General features: G+C 49.6%; 2 protein-coding genes across 6 annotated transcripts in view; one reads left to right on the top strand and one right to left on the bottom strand.

Annotated features, from left to right (window-relative positions):
* Slc12a7 (solute carrier family 12 member 7) overlaps positions 1-2,463 on the top strand; it is an 83,609-nt gene extending 81,146 nt beyond the window's left edge. For all 5 annotated transcript variants that reach the window (XM_076916326.1, XM_034523626.2, XM_076916325.1 and 2 more), the window contains exon 24: positions 726-2,463. In XM_076916326.1, the coding sequence (XP_076772441.1) occupies positions 726-817 (92 nt within the window). In that variant the 3' untranslated portion in view covers positions 818-2,463. The remainder of the gene's footprint in view (positions 1-725) is intronic.
* Positions 2,464-4,306: 1,843 nt separating this feature from the next.
* Nkd2 (NKD inhibitor of Wnt signaling pathway 2) overlaps positions 4,307-19,660 on the bottom strand; it is a 28,140-nt gene continuing 12,786 nt past the window's right edge. Inside the window, exons 4-10 of the mRNA XM_034523594.2 lie at positions 12,488-12,548; positions 11,248-11,375; positions 10,594-10,689; positions 9,738-9,882; positions 8,286-8,370; positions 7,710-7,837; positions 4,307-6,510 (exon numbers count right to left, since the gene is read on the bottom strand). Coding sequence (XP_034379485.1) covers positions 5,933-6,510; positions 7,710-7,837; positions 8,286-8,370; positions 9,738-9,882; positions 10,594-10,689; positions 11,248-11,375; positions 12,488-12,548 — 1,221 coding nt within the window. The 3' untranslated portion in view covers positions 4,307-5,932. The remainder of the gene's footprint in view (positions 6,511-7,709; positions 7,838-8,285; positions 8,371-9,737; positions 9,883-10,593; positions 10,690-11,247; positions 11,376-12,487; positions 12,549-19,660) is intronic.

Raw genomic sequence — 19,660 nt, 5'->3', positions numbered from 1 at the left:
TCTTGGTCTCAGTGGCTCCTTGCCACACACAGAGTTGTCACTGGGTCAGTACTGAGTCTCCCTGCCTACATGCAGTATCCTCTCAGGATGCTTTGAGCTTAGTCTCCTCCAGTAGCAGTTCAAGCAGGACAGATGGCCTGCTTTCCCATTTCATAGCTCAGGCTATTGGCCACAGCTTTAACAGTTTGTGCTTTGCTAATGTCAAGACATCTCTGGGGGCCGGGCAGTGGTGGCGCATGCCTTTAATCCCAGCACTTGGGAGGCAGAGGCAGGTGGATTTCTGAGTTCGAGGCCAGCCTGGTCTGCAGAGTGAGTTCCAGGACAGCCAGGGCTAGACAGAGAAACCTTGTCTCAAAAAACAACAAAACAAAACAAAACAAAAGGAGATCTTTGGGGCCTGGTTGGACAGCCACTCAGGACCTCAGAATGACAAATGATGGAGATGTTTCCTTGTTTCCTGGTCAGAGACCACTGAACCACCAGGGTTCCTGTGACCCAGTTGCCTATTGGTTTCACGTGGATGGGGTTAATAACTGGAGGCTCCAGGGATATCTCTGCCCTCTGGAGGTGGCAGCTTCATTTCTTTTCTTTCATGGTACCATCTCTAGCCTCTTGGGATCTGTCCATCTCCCACAGGCCTTGGTTTCTCAGAGTGAGTCTGTAATATGAACTGGGGTCCCTGATATGGCTAGTTGAGATTGGTATGGCCTTAACTATCAATCCAGACATGGAGTTTCTTGAGGTCTTGACTGAAGGGCTGAACAGGGTCCTCCTGGTCAGGGGTGGTGGCCGGGAAGTCATCACCATCTACTCCTAACACCTGCAACCTGGACACACCTGGATGGGGTCAGGACTGTGCAAGCTGCCTGTGGCCAGGCTGGGGCTCACCAGCATGCCACTGACTGATGGCCACTGTCCTGGCACTTGTTGCCTGGCCTACCAAGATGTTGCAGTGATTCTGGTCACCCTGACACACATGGCTTCCCACAGACATAACACTCACTAGGCTTCTCCAAGCATAAGATGCTTCATGGGGGCGGAGTATCTATAGCTGTTCTGACAGGAATGGCTCCTTGATGTTGCTGTGGGCAATGGTAGGTATACCCAGGGGGTCTGAGGCAGCTCTTCCTACTACTGCAGGGCCTCACTTCAGACACTAGGATCACCTTTCTACAGATGACTGTCCAGCATTTTGTGGCAGTTACATTTTACTTCTACTGTGTACAGAGAAAAGTACAGAGGCACCTCTGTACTTTTCACGAACCTGACAGATGAACCAGAACACGTGAACAAGCACAGTTTCTTGGGGCTAGAATGTCACTGAGCTGTTACCCATTGGCTTCTTTGTTCCTTTGAATATCCGTCCTGTGCCTTCTGTATAGTAAGCACACCGAGGACTGTCCACCCTCACCTCCTCATTCCCTCCCCACACTCCTCAGACTTGGCTCAGGGTACCGCTGGAAAGTGAGATAGTGTTTACAGGGTAGGAGTGGGTCATTATTTGAGCTGGTGGTACCTGCCAGCTGTGTTCCCATTTGAGTTGATGCCCTAGGAGCTCCTGCAGAGAGAACCTTTGTTCTGCAGGACTATCTGCAGCTAGCCTGCTTTCTCTCCTCATGGGAACTCAGCCACTTTCATTTCATAAGCACTGAGCTGGGACCCTCAAACAGGTGACTACAGAGAGCCACAGTGTAACAAGCAAAACGGCAGGAACATTGAGAATTCTGCACACAGCCCATGACAGCAGGTGCCTTCCTGAGTGCGAACCATGATGGGTCTCAGCTTTGCACATGACATGCTGTCCCTTCCCTCACCCTCCTGGAGAGAAAAGCCAGGCCCAGCCCAACACCCTCAGCATCAGCAGCCACAGCCCTGGGTCTTACTGGCTGAGTCTCCTCTCCTGCTCAGCCAGGGCCATCGGCTCCTCTGCACTTTTCAAGAACCTGACAGATGATTTGCACTTTACCCTTGGGCATTCTGCTCTGTAGGTCATGGTTTGTTCACAGACTGCAGGCGTCAGCATCGATCCGTTCCTCGCGTTCTGTATGGCGTGTTTATTTATTTAACCCTCCCTGGGGAAGCTTGATAGAGATACCCTCTGTGTGGATGGCCCGTGGTGCCAGGCTCTGGGCTTCTCTGGCTTCCTCCCAGAGAAACAGCTCTGTCCACATTCACGATGTTCCAGTTAGGGTAGAGGCCAAGTTTGCACCTGCACAAGTTCCTCAGACTTTGTTAGGCAGCCAGAGGTAAGCTTGCCAGAGTAACTGCTGCCCAGTATGTGTCTCCGTCAGCATAGTGATTTCCACACCTGCTTTTGACTCAACTCTGAACTTGGCTCAGGCTCCTGAGCCCTCAATGTCTAGAGCAGAGCAGGTGGGGAGTCTCTCCCAGCTGTTAGGAATGCCTGGGCAGCTGGCCTTTTCAGGTTCTGGGTCACTGCTTACAAGAGCTGCCTGTCAAAAGTCTCCAGCCTCCTTTCTGTTGTAAACTCCATGTTCCTGGTAACTGGCCATTCAGATCAGTTTCATGGTTTTTTTTTTTTTTTTTTTTTTTTTTTTTTTTCCTTTTTATAGGCTTTTGTCTTTGTATGACTTTGTTAGTAGAAAAGTTCTATGAAATATAAATGTTTAAGGAACTCTGTGTGTCTCATTTCCATAGAATTCAGTGGTGGGAGAAGATGCACTTACTTAATCCTTCCCAGAGGCCCATTTCAAGACTGACCACCCAGGGGGATTGACGGCCCAGGGCACTCAAGGTCAGGGGTGAACCTCCTGCATTGGAAAAGCTCTATATAATATTAGGGGAACTCTCATGCCAGCTTGTTAGACTCAACTCAGAATTTTCTAAGGATGGGAACCCTGAAATCACCACAGTGCAATCTAGAAATCTATAATCTAAAAAATGGGGAATGGGTAGGAGGTATTGAGTCACTGGGATATAAAACTGTGCAGCCATGGGAATGGCATTGGGGTCCCTACAATTGTTAAGTACGGTTATCTCTGTGGCCCAGGACATATCCCCTACAAACCTACTCCCTGGCATTCATCACGGTGTCTTCCATACCCAGACATTCTGCAGTAGAGCAATGTTTGACTATAGGAACGGGGCTCTTGACCCGTGGTAGCATGCACAAACCTGACTTAGAGAAGCTGACACTGCTCCCATAGTATGGGAGTCTACTCATGTTATGTCCTAGAAGAAGCAAATCCAAGGAAACTGTTCGTCTATAGTTTGAGGAAGGAGTATAGTTCCGGAAAGACTACCAAGGGAGCACAGCTGCTTTTTGGAGGATGTTCTGATGTAGAAGCTTGACATGCTAATGACCGATGTGTGGTGTAGTCACTCTGTCTGTGGTGAGCCATGAATACCATGGACACAGTAAGGACTCAGCATAGCCATGTGTTGGCTATGGAATGGCCTGGGAGAGAAGCTGTCCTTTGGCCCTACTGGGGACCAGAGTTGTCATGCCTGGCTTAGAGCACATAGGCCTGGCATTCATTGCAAAGATTAGGAGCTCAGGAATGGGGAGTTGTCATGGGGAACATATAGACACAGAGAAGAGCTCGGGTATTATCCAGAGTCCCACAATAGGTTCTATGGAAAGTATGAAGCTTAGGCAGGCAGTGTAGTCTTTGTAGCCTGTTACACCTTGCAGATGTGATTTCATGAATATCATTTGCCTTTGGGAGAAACGCCATGGTGCAGTTTCCAGAGCTGAGGGACCATAGATGTCTGTCAGTGACTGATACTTTCTGCTTAGGACACTAGAAACAGAGGGTACCACCTCAGAATCCCCCTGAGGATGGCCTTGGTTCACTGACAATCACATTCATGATAATACCACTGTATCGAGATACCCCAGGGCTGGGGAACAGCAGATGGTCTTACAGGTGGGAGACAGCATGGAAGGGCTTGCTCTGTCACCAAAGTAGAACATGGGCCAGGCAGCAGATACCTTTGAGGAGCTGCCCAGCATAGGCCTGAGCTGTGTCAGTTCACATGGAGATGCTCCAATGGATGTCAAAGACGGACTCCTCATTGGTTCTGAAGCCAGCTGAGGATGGCAGAGACTGACTTCTACTCTTAGAACTGGCCTTTGTAGCAGGCAGGAGCATTGTGTCTATGAACCTTGACGGGACAGAGTTACCTAAAGGTTTAGAAGAACGAGGACCCTACACGTGCCTGAATTTGCTAGGAGACCTCCATGTGTGAACAAAGGACATGGCCTGCTCAAGGCAGCAGGATTCCAGATCACACTTGAGAGGTTAAATAGAAACTGGAGTCAAAAGATTCACCCTGAAAGCGATGGGGTTACCTGCTGAGAGCGGGGCATCTTGGCGACACCTCCGTTCCCTTGATGGTTTTTATTTGGGAATGTACACAGATCAGGTTGTTCAGTTCTGAGAACACACAGTAGTCACAGCCTCCACATGCACAGACACGGTTGTTTTCCTCACAACAAGCCACCCTCTAATGTTGCCAGGTACTACCAACTGCCACAGAGACACCATCTTGGCACCCAGCAACAGCTTACAGAGGGCTGATGATCCCCAGGTCAGAGATACCACATTTAGATCTTCAGGAATTCCTTAGAATAGGCAAAGGGTTTGGGGGAGAGGGGGTAAGCACAAAGTTGTGTTGCTTCTCAACGGTCTGCATAAGCTGTAGCCCACAAAGCCCATATGGGGCTTGGTGTTCCTTGTTAACATGAGCTGAGTTCCAGGGTTGGAGTTCTGATTTTTATTAGTCTAAAAATCCCTTAGTAAGAAGTACTATTATGGCCGGGCGGTGGTGGCGCAGCACGCCTTTAATCCCAGCACTTGGGAGGCAGAGGCAGGCGGATTTCTGATTTCGAGGCCAGCCTGGTCTACAGAGTGAGTTCCAGGACAGCCAGGGCTACACAGAGAAACCCTGTCTTGAAAAACCAAAAAAAAAAAAAAAAAAAAAAAAAGTACTATTATGGAGTCATGTGTGTCAACCAGCATAAGCCAAGATGGTTCTACAGCACCCACCCTCCACAAGTACCTGTCATCTTTACCTGCAGCTACGATGTGTCTGTAGACTGACCACAGCTCTCAAAAAAGTGTTTTTAATACAAGGGTATGTATTCCATGTTACAGAACACACAGTCTTCTATTACGCCAAGAAGGCATAATACCACCTGCACAAACTCACAAGGGGTAAAAAGTTCCCCTTGGTATGTCCTGTTGGTAGAACCACAAAGATCATGGCTTGTTGAGGCCCCCATACCTTTGGAGGGACACCTAAGTGTCACTTGGCTATGCACAGCCTGGATGGGGACCTTCAGCATAGTACCTGATCCATCTCATCCTAACCTGTCTGGGTCTTATCCACATCTACCTAGTATGCTAGAAGCTCTGGACACCAAGCCTCAAGCTGCCCACTGAACATCACCCTGCCCCTCTGCTCAATCGTGCCCCCTCCACATTTGCTGATACTCCGGCCTCTTTGTTCTGCTTTGTACACTGAAGAAGAACCACTTTCCAAGCCCAGCCTGCTGACTTTACAACGTATAAATGTCACAGAAAGCATTGCCTTTCTCATTCAGGTACCCAAAGGTCAAAGAACCACGAGGATACAAAGAATGTCCAGGCACAGTCCCTCAAACATCCCATGGCCACCCTGCAGCAAAATGGGGAACAGATATCTTGTGCCCTCATGTATGGGCTTTGTGGACCAGACAGGAGCACATGTTACTGCTAATCACCTGCTGCATCAAATGTACTGGTATCAAATGGCATGGAGAAAGGTAGCTTAGTCCACAAATACCAGCCTGGTGCCATCTCCCTGGTACCCACTTGACATCTGCAGCTGCTGTTGGGCCAGGAAGGAGATGCTGTACTCTCTACTGGGCACATGCCAGCACCTGCTGTGTCCCCAAGGGCATTTGGGCAGAGTGCTTGTTTGGGTGCTAGGATGGGTGGAAGTGGTGGTGGTGGTGATGGTGGTGGTGTTCATGGTGATGGTGGTGTTCATGCCTCTGGATCACAGGTACCACGTAGCCCTCAGGCCCCAACATGGGAGGCAGGTCCCGTACCACTTCATGCTCCACCATGGTAGGCTGGCCATGCCCTTTAAGTGGTGAGTGGCCTTCTCTGCCTTTCTGCCGGTACCGCTTGTGACCATAGGGCTGTGGTGGAGGCTGTGGTGGGGGCTGAGGAAGATGGTGGCTGTCCTGAGCACCCTGAGGCAGTGGCACAGCCTGCAGGCAATAGCTGAGCGCTTTCCCTGGCTTGCTGCTGCTTGGTGCCCCAAGAGGTTTTCCTGGACCCTTGGGAGACCTGAGGAACTGCTTCTCCTGCCCCTTCAGCCGGGGCTGTGCAGCCAGGGCCCGGGTAGCAGGCTCATTAGCTGGTACGACATGCTCAGCCAGGACTTGAGACCTGCGGTGGTGTACAGCATGGGCATCCGACTCCTGTGATCGGGACCTGCTTGGAATGTGTGTGGCCCTGCCATGATGTTCTTGCCTGGCCTGCTCAGGTGGTGACCCTAGGGACAAGACAAAGAGTAAGGCTTGGTACATGTCATATATGTACTGTGGGTTTGCAATAAAGCTGGCTTTCTGGCTAGGTCACATCTCAGATGGCCACATGCCCCAAGCTGGGCAGGGAGAAGTAAAAACTCAGTCCCCCATATATTCTACACTCCATCTGGGAGTCAGATACCTCATTAATGCCACTCCTTAAAGGGGTTTGGCCACCCTGGTAATTCACTGCTTGGCTCAGCTGGTCCTGTGTCCCTATTGTGGGTCCTATGAAGGAGAGTCTCTACTGGGATAGCCAGAACCTTTCTAGGCTATAAGGAGGGGTGACAAAGTTGTATCATATTAGAGGGCACTCCAGTGAAGGAAAATAATTAATATATACCCTTCACCCTACACACAGGGAGGGATGAGAGAGAAGGCAGGGGAGAGAAACAGAGATCAAGCTGACTCCAAGAATAGCCTGGTTGCAGCTTCATGAAATGCTTAAACCCTTAAGGTCAGCCCTGTGCAGTGGCCTTAGAACATGGGGCCAGTTGAGGCCACACTTCCCACTAACCCCTTTAGAGTCCCTCTCCAGATGCCCCCATTGTCAGAGGATCTAAGCTTTAGTACAAAGCACTTCCCAAGTGTGGGTCAACTTCAGCCAGGGACATCTAGCTGATCAGAGATACCGCCACCATGTACAGATTGCCTGAGTGGATCCTCAGGGATTCCTAGTGGACACTGGGTGATAGCAGAGGACCTGGCCTCCAGCTTTCAGAGTGCCAGCCAGGTGGCACTTCATGAATCTCTAAAGGTTACAAGAGGCACAAAACCAGACAGGAACATTGTGTCTACAATGCTGGCTGTCCACTTGTACACAAGCTGGTAGTTCTGGCCTAACTGCCAGCTTCCTCTGACCCCACCCCCCACAGCCACAAGGCTCCTGAATATACTTCTAGTAGTTTTAGATCTTCCCAAAGCCAGAGTATGTCTCAGACATATACCTGGATGCTGAACCACCTTGATTTCCAGGCCCCTGCCAATGACAGAAGGGTAAGCTGTGAGCTCACATCTAGGCAGAGGATAACAGGGTGCCCAAGTAGGGTGGGGACACCTGGGACGAAACACCATGGGAATTCCAGAGCCCCTCGCCTACCTGCACCTTTAAGGAGGCATCTATACCCAGAGGGTAGATACAGGGTGGGAGTCCTTCAGTACCTACCAGGACCAAACTTAGACGTGTAGTTCTCGATGCCAGCAAGGTCTAGGTAGTGGTTTCTCCGCTCCGTGTTCTCGTCCACACAGTAGGGCACTCGCACAGAGCAGGGCTGGGGATCGGCATTGGGCTTCCTGTGTGGGGCAGAGAGAATAGGCCCGACAATTTGCTTGAGGCTAGACCTTTAGTCATATGACAGGGGTGCCTGCAGAGGTGGATGGCGGTCTAGGAGGCGTAAGTAGGGACTTTGACTGGTACCCACTACCCAGAGAAGGCAGAAGGGACACAGTTGGGCAGTGTTGTACGCTGTCCAGAGAATTAAGGTCCCCAGCTCGTGGAAGGGCTTCCAGCACCCAGCATTACTACCACAGGTCTCACAGTGGCCCTAAACTTAGGGTGTTCTCTGTTTACCTAACTGGGACCACAATGGCCCCTGCTCCCTTCTTTTGGACAGACATGGTTCTCGGTCCCACGAGGTACCCTCACACTTCACAGCACACACAGTGTCTACCTGTTTCGGCACCCTGCCTGACAGGACACTGGGGAGGCCAGCAGGAAGCAAACGCCAGCTCCACATCTCACCTGCTGTAGGCAGACAGCCTTCTGTCAGCCACTCGGGGGTCATCTGTGAGCTCACTCTCTGTTCTGCCACGGACGGGCTCCCGGTCTGAAAGAAAGGCATTATGTTCATTCATTCATTCATTCATCTTTTGCAGTTCAGTCACTCACGCATCCCTGACCCACTCATTCATTCACTCATTCATTCATTCATCTCATTCATTCATCTTTTGCAGTTCAGTCACTCACGCATCCCTGACCTACCTGCTTATTCACTCAATGCATTTCTTCTGCCTCTTCATTTTACAAATCTGGACATCCACCCACTCATTCTTTGTTGGTTTTTTTTTTTTTTTGAAACAGGCATGCTATAACCAGTGCTGACCCTGAACTCCCTCCCTCCCCTGCAGTGTTAAGGCATAGGGTTTATTTCACATCATACATCATTATACAAGACATTGCCTCTTGTACACTGATAGTTTAGGCTTTCTTAGAAGCACAGTATGTGTGGAGTTAATGGTTTGAAACAAATTAATTTTGGATACAAAGAAAAATGATTTGACTTGCAGAGCACATGTAACAGAGGTGAAGTTGAATTTTATCAATGTACAGGATAAAGTGTGGGAGACTGTCCATGCTGATATGAACAGTTAAAAAAACAAGTTAAAGCTGGCCTTGAACTTTGAACCCGGTTGCTTCCCTAGTGCTTAGATTGGAGGCCTACACCACTATGCCCTTCGTTAATGAATTACTTTTCTTGCTCATCCATCTGCTCACTAAGCAAACAGTTTCATCCCCTTCCAGGTACCAGCTTCTGCTTGGGACATTGTGGAAATAAGAAATTTTTGGCTGGAAGTAGTTGGAGAATGTGAACAATGTTGGTGGGGGAGATAAGTGTGAAGTCTTTGGGAAAGGCAAGTGTGAAGCATAAATTAGGTGGCTGAGGGCGTGGCCTGTACCTGCAGGCCTGGCTCAGGGGTAACACTGCCCCTGTAGGCCTGGCTTAGGGGTGGTGCTGCCCCTGCAGGCCTGGCTTAGGGGTAATATTGCCCCTATAGGCCTGGCTTAGGGGTAATACTGCCCCTGAAGGCCTGGCTTAGAGGTAAATACTGCCCCTGCAGGCCTGGCTTAGAGGTAAATACTGCCCCTGCAGGCCTGGCTTAGAGATAAATACTGTCCCTGTAGGCCTGGCTTAGGGGTGGTGCTGCCCCTGCAGGCCTGATTTAGGGGTAATATTGCCCCTATAGGCCTGGCTTAGGGGTAATACTGCCCCTGCAGGCCTGGCTTAGAGGTAAATACTGCCCCTGCAGGCCTGGTTTAGAGATAAATACTGTCCCTGCAGGCCTGGCTTAGGGGTGGTGCTGCCCCTGCAGGCCTGGCTTAGGGGTAATGCTGCCCCTGCAGGCCTGGCTTAGGGGTGGTGCTCATGGAGATGACACCGTTTGAACAGGAAAGCTCCTGGCATAGATCCCTCACCTTGGCCAGTGATAGGACATTCCTTCTTGCTGGAGGGTTCAGGGCTGACAGTTAGCTTCACTCGGAGGGTCTTGCTGCTGCCCGAGGAGTGATTGACAGAGGCGTCGACCACCTCATAGATGGTGTGCATCAGGCTGGACATGTCCTGGGACCAAATGACAGACTTTAAGGAACATTTTTCCTTTCCTTACCAAGCATGCATTTACCCCCTATCCTCAGCAGGCATCTTAGGTCCATTTCTTCTTCACCTGAGACTGACTTATACCCAGATTAGACCCAGGAAGTTGTACATGCTTAACGGTAGCGGTAGCCAGGTAGCCAGTATCCCCCGGTAGCCGGTAGCCCCGATGTCTGTCTTTGAAGCCATACCTCTGACTTTTATATTCTAAAACATTAGATAAACAAACAGATAAGCTTTCTACCTAGATACACTCTTTTTTTTTTTTAAGCACCAATGTCACATGGCCAATGAAGGTGCTTCTTCTGCCTCTCTTAGACATTGTTCGATGGAGCAAGGGCACTCCACAGACTCAGGCTTCCTTGTGAGGGACCCAGGCTTGGCCTAGGGGTGTCAGCTATAAAGAAAGACCATGCTGGATTTGGTGAGGAGACATATGCCGACTGCAAGAGTAAGGAGACACTAGCTAGGTCAGGATGTTAGAAATGGGCCCTGCCTCCCCTTCTGTCTGAGGAAAAATTCTAGTCTCTTCTTTCTCTCTAGTCAGGGCTCACTCTGTCTCTCTAAGGATTCAGACATTATCTATCTGTCCACCGAACCAGACTGGTTCCAGATCTCAAGAGGCCACACCCCTGGCTCCCCATCCTATGGTTGGACTGACAGATGTGGGCACATTACCTCTCTGGTGACTTTCCCACTGTTGTCAAAGTCATACAGTGTGAATGTCCACTCTTGGCGGTTGTCTTCTTCCACTGAGACGTCACACTGCAGTGCCTGTAGGCAGCATGCAAGGGCAGGAGGCAAGGAAGAATCAACTGGGGCTTGAGACTGGAGTGCCCCAACTGTGGTTCTTCCTGGTTTTCAGCCAGGAAAAGGTAGCTCAAGAGCAGTTGGCCTGCATCCCTCAACTCCTCCTCTTTGCCCAACTCTATCCCCCCTCCAAGTGAGGAACTGATTCTGTGCCTCTTGACTCAGTTTCTCCTTTATGGCATCTGTCTCTGCTCATGCAAATACTTAGGATCACTTTGAGTTGGAGGAATTAGAACCATTGTGTGTTCCTGCTGCTCCCCTGTCTGTTGGGGTAGGAGATCCCCCTGTTGATCTCTGACCAGTAGTGCCAGATAGCTATTACATCAGCCCAGCATTGCCAAGTTCACAACAATACCAAGCAAACCACCAGGGCAGCACATTTTAGTCCTGCTGTAAGGCCTCAGAGAGGCTGAGGAAACCGCAGGGCTACGGTGGCCATGGTTCCCGTTTAGGGCCACCGCTATTCATCCTGGGGCCCAAGGAGCCACTCATGCAGGTGTACACGGGAGAGGGAGGACTTACGTCAATGTTCAAGTGCTTCTTGCCGAGTCTTAGTGGACCCTCACGGCTTGCTGCCTTCTCCCCATCATCTGAGCTGAAGAGATGGCCCTGGCCCTCATGGCCCTCAGTCTTCTCAGGGGGCAGCACAACTGAGGGGACAAGAGGAGGTGAGGGAAGGGCCTGTCCCATGTGGGTAGTGTGAGGATAGAGGGGAAATGGGTTGACTGTCTCTGCTTTCTTACATGAGCCCTGAGCTAGAGCCCGCTCCCGTAGAATAGGAAAGTAGAAAGAAGAGAGAGGCCTCACTTGGGTATACCCTTGCTACACCACACAGTCCATAGTGGCTGCCAGTGAGCAATCTGTCACCTCAAGGATGACACTGTACAGATGGGATGGGAGAAGGACCTTCAAGATCAAAACAGAGTAGTCTCTCTACTCCTGAGTCCTCCAGGAGAGTGAGTCCCTGTATTCCCAGCTTTTCTCCTCATTTTCTAATGCCTTCAATCCAAAACGTACCGACAAGGCCACGAGTGGGCTATCTGTTGGCCAAGCAGCGTTGTCTCCTCTGACTCCCATTATGGACAGATAAGAAGCCCTGTTTCTGGGGCTCACATATTCTCAGGGTCTCAAGCTGTGTCTTGAGAGGGGCCTAGGCTGTTGGTCAGATATCTGTCTAGTTATGAGCTGAGAGGATGCCCAGTGCCTCAGTTCTAGCAGACACTGCTAGGAAGTCCCTCTGGGCTTCAGCAGATGTCTGAAGGTGGATCTATAGGCTAGTGCACCTACTGACTAGAAGAAGCCGATAAGAAATCACCATATCTCTGAGTGGGGCTGACTCCACCAAAGATATACACATATGACAGTGACTCATGCAGGGCTCAAGTCACAGGTGGCATGTTAAGGACAGCTCCACCACTCCACTACTGGTGCAGCAAGTGGCCAGGACACTAGCTCAGAATTCAAGAACACCAGTCCCTGCAGCCCGACCTCCATGCTCAGCCCCAGAACTACATACACAAAATAAACCACTGTCTGAGAACCCTGTAGCTCAGTATTTTGCTTCTCCCATGGACAGATCTGAGCTGCCTGCTTGGTAGAGAATCACATGTGACTGAGGTTCCTGTTTATTAAAGAACTAACTTCTCTTGAGACTAGGAGCCAAATAGGATCCAAGCTTTTGTATGCCAGTGTTGAAGGTTCTGTGGTGTGAGTCTTAGGGTCAGGGTGAAGTCTTGGGAGCATTTGCTGGAGCTAGACTCACCTTCTAGAGAACACTTGTCTTCCCAGAAAGGCCCCTCCTTAGGGTCTCCATTGGGCAGCTCCTGAAAAAAAAAAAAAAAAAAAAAAAAAAAAAAGGTGGCAACATACAGCTACGAACTCTCAGACTTAGAAGAGCAGAAGAAGACAATAAATAAATAAATAAATAAATAGGCGCTCTGTGAGCCCGAGACCGAATAGAAACCAGTATCAGACCTCTAAGGGGCCTCGATCAATCTGTGGGCCCACATACACCAGCTCCTTCTATCTTCACAGAGCAGAATGTACAAATACCATGTGCTGGAATCATTTCTAGGACTTGGCCCCATTGTCTGCAAGCAAAACCCACTTTCAAATGAGACTTGGGATCTCCCTGGTCTCAGCCCAAACACTGCCACCCACAAGGATAAGAAGCCTCAAATCCAAGAACCCTATGTGGCACTCTCTGTTCCTGGCCTAGCTTGCAAAGCTTTCCATCAAAGCTGCCCCCATGGTACCCATGGGGCAAACTCAGGGTGGCATTCACTGGAGCGGCAAAGGGGTCTCTGCCTCCTTCGGGGCTGGGTTGAGGAACAGGGATGGCTGCCAAGAAACATCCTCAGCCCACAGCTGATCTCAAGGCTAGTTACGGAAAACGTGGGAAGGACTTCAGACACATCCAGGGGACGTTTAAGCCAAGAAACTCTGCAGAACAAAAGCTCACATGGTTCTTGTAAATAATCCACAGGAGCAAAGGCTACAAGAAAGGAAATATAAAATGTGCCACGGAAGCCATCTGCAATCAAAGGGCCCTTCGGGACAGGAGAACTCGCAGCCGCCCCAGCCCAGCACTCAGGGCCTCCGGGAGCATTTCTCACCAGCTCCCTGGCATTTCTGTTTGATTCCAGGTGGCTTCAAAGTTTTGAGAGCCCTCAAGTAGGGTGGGAAGTTGATCTAAGACCCATTCATCTGGCGAGCTGGCAATATCCCTGGGGATCACATGGTCCAAATGATCTCTTTGGTTTGTAGCTGGGAACAGGAGGAAGAGAAGGCTCCTCAATTTTGTTTCTCATCTAGAAAACTGAGTATCCCAGGTACAGTATGACACATTGTCACCGTGTCAGGGACTACAGGGTGGTCACTAACCCCTACCCTACTCCTCACTGTGGATAACATGGGATGCCCGGCAGGCGGCTCAGGCCCATCTGCAGACCTCGAAGGACATAGGTCTCATTCAAACCCAGAGCATGGAATGACAGAGCATATTTTAAAACCTGATGCCTTTGGGATAGGATGGGGGAAACATTCTGTATCTAGCAGCAAACAAGAAAATAACCTTGAAGCCCCACGCCTGAATGGGCAGGTTGACTATTCCGAATGTGATGAGGAATACCAGAAATGCCCAGGTGCGTGGGACAAAGACAGAATTCAGCAGTGTTCTGGGCAATATTTGCTGTGAGGAGGCTTGGTGAGGACAAACCCAGTGTTTGTCTCCTGAAAGGAGAAGCCAGGATAGGATTGAGGGCTCTTTAAGACTACCCACAATGCAACATGGGGAAGAGAGAGGGGTTCCTCTCTAGGTGGTGTTTGTTTGTTTGGGCTGTGCAGCAGTTGTAGGAAACACAGCATTTGAGGAGCCCTCACTGCCAAAGACCAAAGGCTCAAGGCTGAATGACTAGGGCCAGGAAGTAGGGGACACCCCTGCTCATATATACATCTTAGAAGTACCCCCAGAGTCTTCTCTCTGGACCTCCCAACTCATGGGAACCATTATGAACAGGATGCACACACAGCTTGTTCTTAGGATGTCACTTAAGGGATTAGAGACTGTCATCCCATTGAGAAAACCTCCTAATTAATAAAAAGTCCCCTTTCTAGCTACATATGCCAGCATGTGTCTTTAATCCCAGCATTTGGGAGACAGAGAGGCAAGGGATCTCTGTGAGTTTGAGGCTGGCCTGGTCTACTTAGCAAGTTTCAGAATAGCCAGGCCTACATAATGAGACCCTCTTTCAAAATGGAGGAGGAAGAGGTCCTCATTCATTCACTGATCAAATAACCCACAGACTGAAGGCTCAAAAGGATCTGATTTTAATGAAGAGTAAGGAGTCTGTCTTAGCTCTGCGGAGCTCTTTTAAGTCTGCAATGCATAGTGGCATGTCCTTCTGAGATTGGAGGCGGGAGCTTAGAGAGACAGGAACCAGCTTGTCCCAACTGAACATAAGCTATAAAACGTAGTAATTTCTAAAAACCTGATTTGAGGCTCTTTTTTTTTCTTCTTTGAAATCAGAGTAACTTGTAGAGCCTCAGTTCCAGATCCTATGAGGTATGGAACCTGGGTTCGAGGACAATGAACCCCAAGGGTTCAGCTTCATCCTGGAGGAACCTCAGGTGCTGTGGCTGACAGGTCCATGTCTGATTACAAGTCCAGGGGTTACAAGTTGCTGCCTACAAAGGTGTGCAGGGAAATCAAAGCTGGTGGTACCAGGGAGAGGGTTGAAGACCTGAGTTGATGTCTAGCCCAGAGCAAGGGTAAATGGAGCAAATACCACGGCGTCATCTTCTGAGTCACCTGCAACTACCTTCAGTGGCCCTACTGGGCCTGAAAAGTGATACAGGTGATAGCAGGGAAGATCCCTAAGATTCTTTCCCCATGGGACTCCCCAGACTTATCTCTTCCCTCAGAGAGCTTGAATCCTTCATGAACAGGTAAGTCTCCTCTTACTAAGAAACTGGTGAGTACAGCACCCTCAGATGGAGGTACAGCTGAAAGGCCAGAGCCTAGAGTTGCCAGTCTCTGAGTTGCTACAAACCTCCTATCACTACCACACTTTATCCTGTATGTGAGGCTGGAACCACTAGCATTCATGAACACCTTCCAATTCTTTCTTTTTTTTTCTTTCTTTCCTTTTTTTTTTTTTTTTTTTTTTTTTTGTTTTGTTTTTTTGTTTTGTTTTTCGAGACAGGACTTCTCTATGTAGCCCTGGCTGTCCTGGAACTCACTCTGTAGACCAGGCTGGCCTCAAACTCAGAAATCTGCCTGCCTTTGCCTTCCAAGTGCTGGAAGGCGTGCGCCACCACTGCCCCGGCCCATTTCTTATTTGAAGACACAGTCTTGAGTTTTGGAGCCTTGCATGCGTTATAGACTTTAAATGCACTGTTAGACAGGGTAGCAAGGACATGCAATTCAAAAAGGGAGCTGGGAGTTGGGCCTAGTGGGGGAGCATGCTCAGGATGCACTCCTCTAGGTGCAATGCCCAGCACGTCAAGAAAAGAAGAAAAATAAAATAAAACAAGAAGATCCTACACAAACTCTCGGTTGGTCTTCTGGGACATTCCCAAGGCTACAATAACAGGCCAGGGCTGCTATAATTGACCAAAGCCGCACCATCTGCGGGCAGGGCCACTGTAGCAGATTCTTTCAGCACACACCAGAACCCAGGACATGGATGACTCTAAGCACTAGCTGAGGGGTGGCTGGAGAGGCTCTGGATCAAAGGAAAAAGTGAGTGTGTGTGTGTGTGGGTAATTCTGGCCTCTGCCTGGTGATTTAAGTCAAATCTGTCCTGCTTACATAGAAATGCCTTTAATCTGCACTGCTTTAGTTAAGTACAAGAGCCAAGAGCTTTAATTACATCATATAAAACCTGTGCAGGGCTGCTAGCCCGACATGCAGCCCCTTCCCCAGTGCAGCCAAGTCCCCGTGACTGAGGCTACCAGACAAGGCTGTCAAAGGCAGGCATTACACACCCCTGTGTGACAGGGTCTGGTGACCTCAGGACCTAGCAGATTCTCCTGAGGGTTCCACCTCCCCATTCACCCCAGCTTCTCTTAAAGAACTGCAACCGCACCCTCTACCGGAGCCTTCTTGCTCTGGCCTTAGAAGTCACTCCTCTCTGATCAAGCTTTCCTTCCTCTTTATACTGTTGGGAGCCAACTTTTAGCAGAAAGCGGCTAGATCATCTTTGCAGCCATCTGGAACCATATACCCTGATAGAGACTTGTTTTTCAAAAGCCTATAACAGCTGAAGCACACTCTGATAAATATATTGTTTATTTCACATAGCTTGTTTTGCTGTTTAGTGACCCCAGGTGCATGGTGCACGTGGTAAAATTTCTTCACCCGTGTTCTCCTGCTTGTGCTTATAAATACCCAGAATTTCCTTGTAATAGAGTCAATATGAGTGAATAGGGGAAATAAAGGAGTAACCAGACTTGACTACACACTCTGGTTTGTCTCCATTCTTCGAATTTCTTGCCCCTCCATCCCCACTCTCTCTCTTGACCAGAGCACTTAGCCCCAAAGTGTGGGGCAGTGTGGACAGCAACATAATAGCCCCAAAGTGTGGGGCAGTGTGGTCCTCAACATTAGTGGCTCCCAAAGCGTGGGGCTGCCAAGTGTGGAGAGTGCAGTTCTCAACATTATACTTTTGTGGCTAGACACTCCAGATGTCCTGTCAAGGTCAACTGCTTGATGAGGCTCCAGCTTAGCATTCTGCACACGTCCTCAGTGCCTGACCCATAGGTCACACGCCCTACAGTGCACACCCTACCCCAGGTTGTTTGCTGCCTTTGCATCACTTTCCAGTCTCCAATGGGCGTTCCCCTAGTCATTGGGGACCAGTGTCATGATTGTGAGGGGCCCACGCCACAGTGTAACCCATAAATAAGGTGGTAGCATCTAAGGTATGTCTGGGACCAATTTGTGCTGGCCTAAGGGCCTCCTTGCCCTGCTGCTACATACATGGATAGTCCCCATACTAGAAATACCCATTTATTCACAGCCAAAATGAGGGGTCCACAGTTCTTCACACGGCTTTCACTGTTCAGTCACCCCACAAGGTGTTGAGGAGGTGACAGGACCCAGGACAACCACAGTCCTCAAACATTCTCTGTAATTGCCACTAGGTGGCAGTAGCGAGCGGGGGAAGTTTTTGACAAACCCTAAGTCCTCGTTTTTCTAAATAAGATGACAACTTGTTCTACTGTCAGCAAACAGTAAAGTCAAAGATGGTGGTATCTACACACACCTTTGAAAGAGGGTCATGTTCCTGAATCGTATCACCTAGTAGACCTGCAGGCCCTGGGAGATCTCACCTCAGCTTCTTCCAAATGCCCAGCCACCTTAGACAGCTATAAAAAACAAGGAACAGAACAAGCACAGGGCAGATGGGCATGTGCCAATTGTTCACTGCCTGAGGTTTCCCTGGACTCAGAAACACAAGACCACTGTCTCCACCTGGGCCTCTCATGCAAGGAGGCTTTGCTCCTGTCCAGAGAACAATCTGTGTCCTTCCTGAAGCCAGGTCCAAGGACTTCTGTAAGGAAAATCCAGTCTCAGGTAGAGCACCAAGTCAGGCTTCAGGTGGAAGGACAGGCCATGGCAGATCCCATAAAACCCTATTCTCTGTGACCTTTGATGATCTCTAGGCTTGTAGAAGCTCTGGCTCCACCTGTCAATTTTAAGGTCAAGGTTGTACATCCTCAAACACAGACCTTGATGAAGGCAAGTGTCTCAGAGATGGGGTGAGGTTGTGGGGAGGGATACACTAAGAGACAGATTTCCCATAAAGAAATATAGAGTCAGAACCAGGCAGGGGTGGGGAGAGAAAGAAGTGGGGATTAGGCCGTAAGTGGGTACTTGAGGGTAGAGGAGACAAAGGAAGTGAGCTAGAGCAAACAGACTGGAGCCACTGTCCAGAACTGTGCCCAGCAGGACAGCTGGCACCACAGGGCCCCTGGGGAGGGTGTGTGGTCTAGAACGCCTGGTTACCGAGTACCAGACACTCTCCAACATTAGCCCCTGACCATCAGAAAAATCACCCACATTAACTTCTTAGTTGTTTCTACTCAGATGCAGAACTCTCCGGAAACACACCATCACAGAGGCCACCAGGATGAGCTTTGGGGCATGCAGTGTCAGACCTGGCCACTCTCTAAGACTTAGCTGGGTACGAGCCCGGGCTAAGAATAGCCTGCTGGTGGGAAGATAGTACTACAGGACCTATAAGAGATTCATGCCATGTTTGTAGAGTCAGACAGAGGTAGAGACATACAGAGGAGTGTAGGCTGCAGCTTCCTGGGGGCCATGCAGGAGAGCCCGGGGAGCCAGGAGAACACTTGGGCTCCTGCCTGAAGGCTGTTGATTTGCTGGGTGTGGAGTTAAGGTGAGCATCCCTCACACACCTCAAGTTTAGGGCATCTCCCAGGGGATAGACTACCCTTGGAGAGCCACAAACAGCTATGATGCCCTGAAGGAGGTGACTGAAGTCAGGACGGTCACAATACTGGAGCAGGCAGGGTCATAAGAGAAATGAGAGAAGAGGCTGCAGGGTAGAGACAGCAAGGCCACAGCCTCTTCTGCTGAGGAAGATACCAGGTGGAGTAAGGACTAGCAAAAAGCAGGGAATGGGAGAAAGGGGGCTGCAGACAGATTTGGAGCCGGGAAGCAGCCTCACACAGGCTTCCAGGTGTGGTATCTAGCTCCAGGCTCTGAGGAACAATGTTTTCTTAGGGAAAGGTGAGGAGGCCACTCTGCTTGCAGCCAGGGGCTGGAATTCCACTTCCAGGTGCCGGCCCACTCTCTGTCTGGAAACGCTTGGCCAGCTTTGAAGTCTCGACTCAGTTTCAGCAGCTAAACAGTTTCAGATGTGACAATCTAGTTTTATGGGCTTAATAATTCCGACACATGTGCAGTAGGGGCCCAGCAGTTCCTGTGGTGCCTGGCGGGTCCCTTGCAGGGGCTGAGAACCATGAAAGTCTGGAGTGCCTGAGAATCTAAATCGAGGTGTTTAAGGACAGTGAGTCCAGAGCCTCCACAGGAAGGGAACACAACAAGTGCATGTTAGTGACTTACTTTCTTCTAAGATCTGCAGGGTGTTTTTACTCTACACACACATTCATTTTGTTTTAAATTGAGGGAGGGGAGGCTAGGACCATTTTCATCAGGGGTTGTATAAATGAACCCCTGATGAAATTTATATAATGAAATCTATAAAGGGTGGGTAGTTGGGAATAACAGGGTTTCCTAAAACACACACTCCTTCACACCAGTGTCTGCCCTCCTCCATTTTCTCTCCAGGCCAGAAAATACAAATATTTCCATCACCTGTTCCTACCACAGTCTCCCAATTGTTTCTATCATTTGATTAATAATAGAAGATATAACATGGACCACATTCCCAACACCTATTCATCC

The sequence above is a fragment of the Arvicanthis niloticus genome, chromosome 19 (assembly GCF_011762505.2).
Source record: "Arvicanthis niloticus isolate mArvNil1 chromosome 19, mArvNil1.pat.X, whole genome shotgun sequence".
Classification (NCBI taxonomy): Eukaryota; Metazoa; Chordata; class Mammalia; order Rodentia; family Muridae; genus Arvicanthis; species Arvicanthis niloticus.
This window is presented reverse-complemented; position numbering and strand designations above follow the sequence as displayed.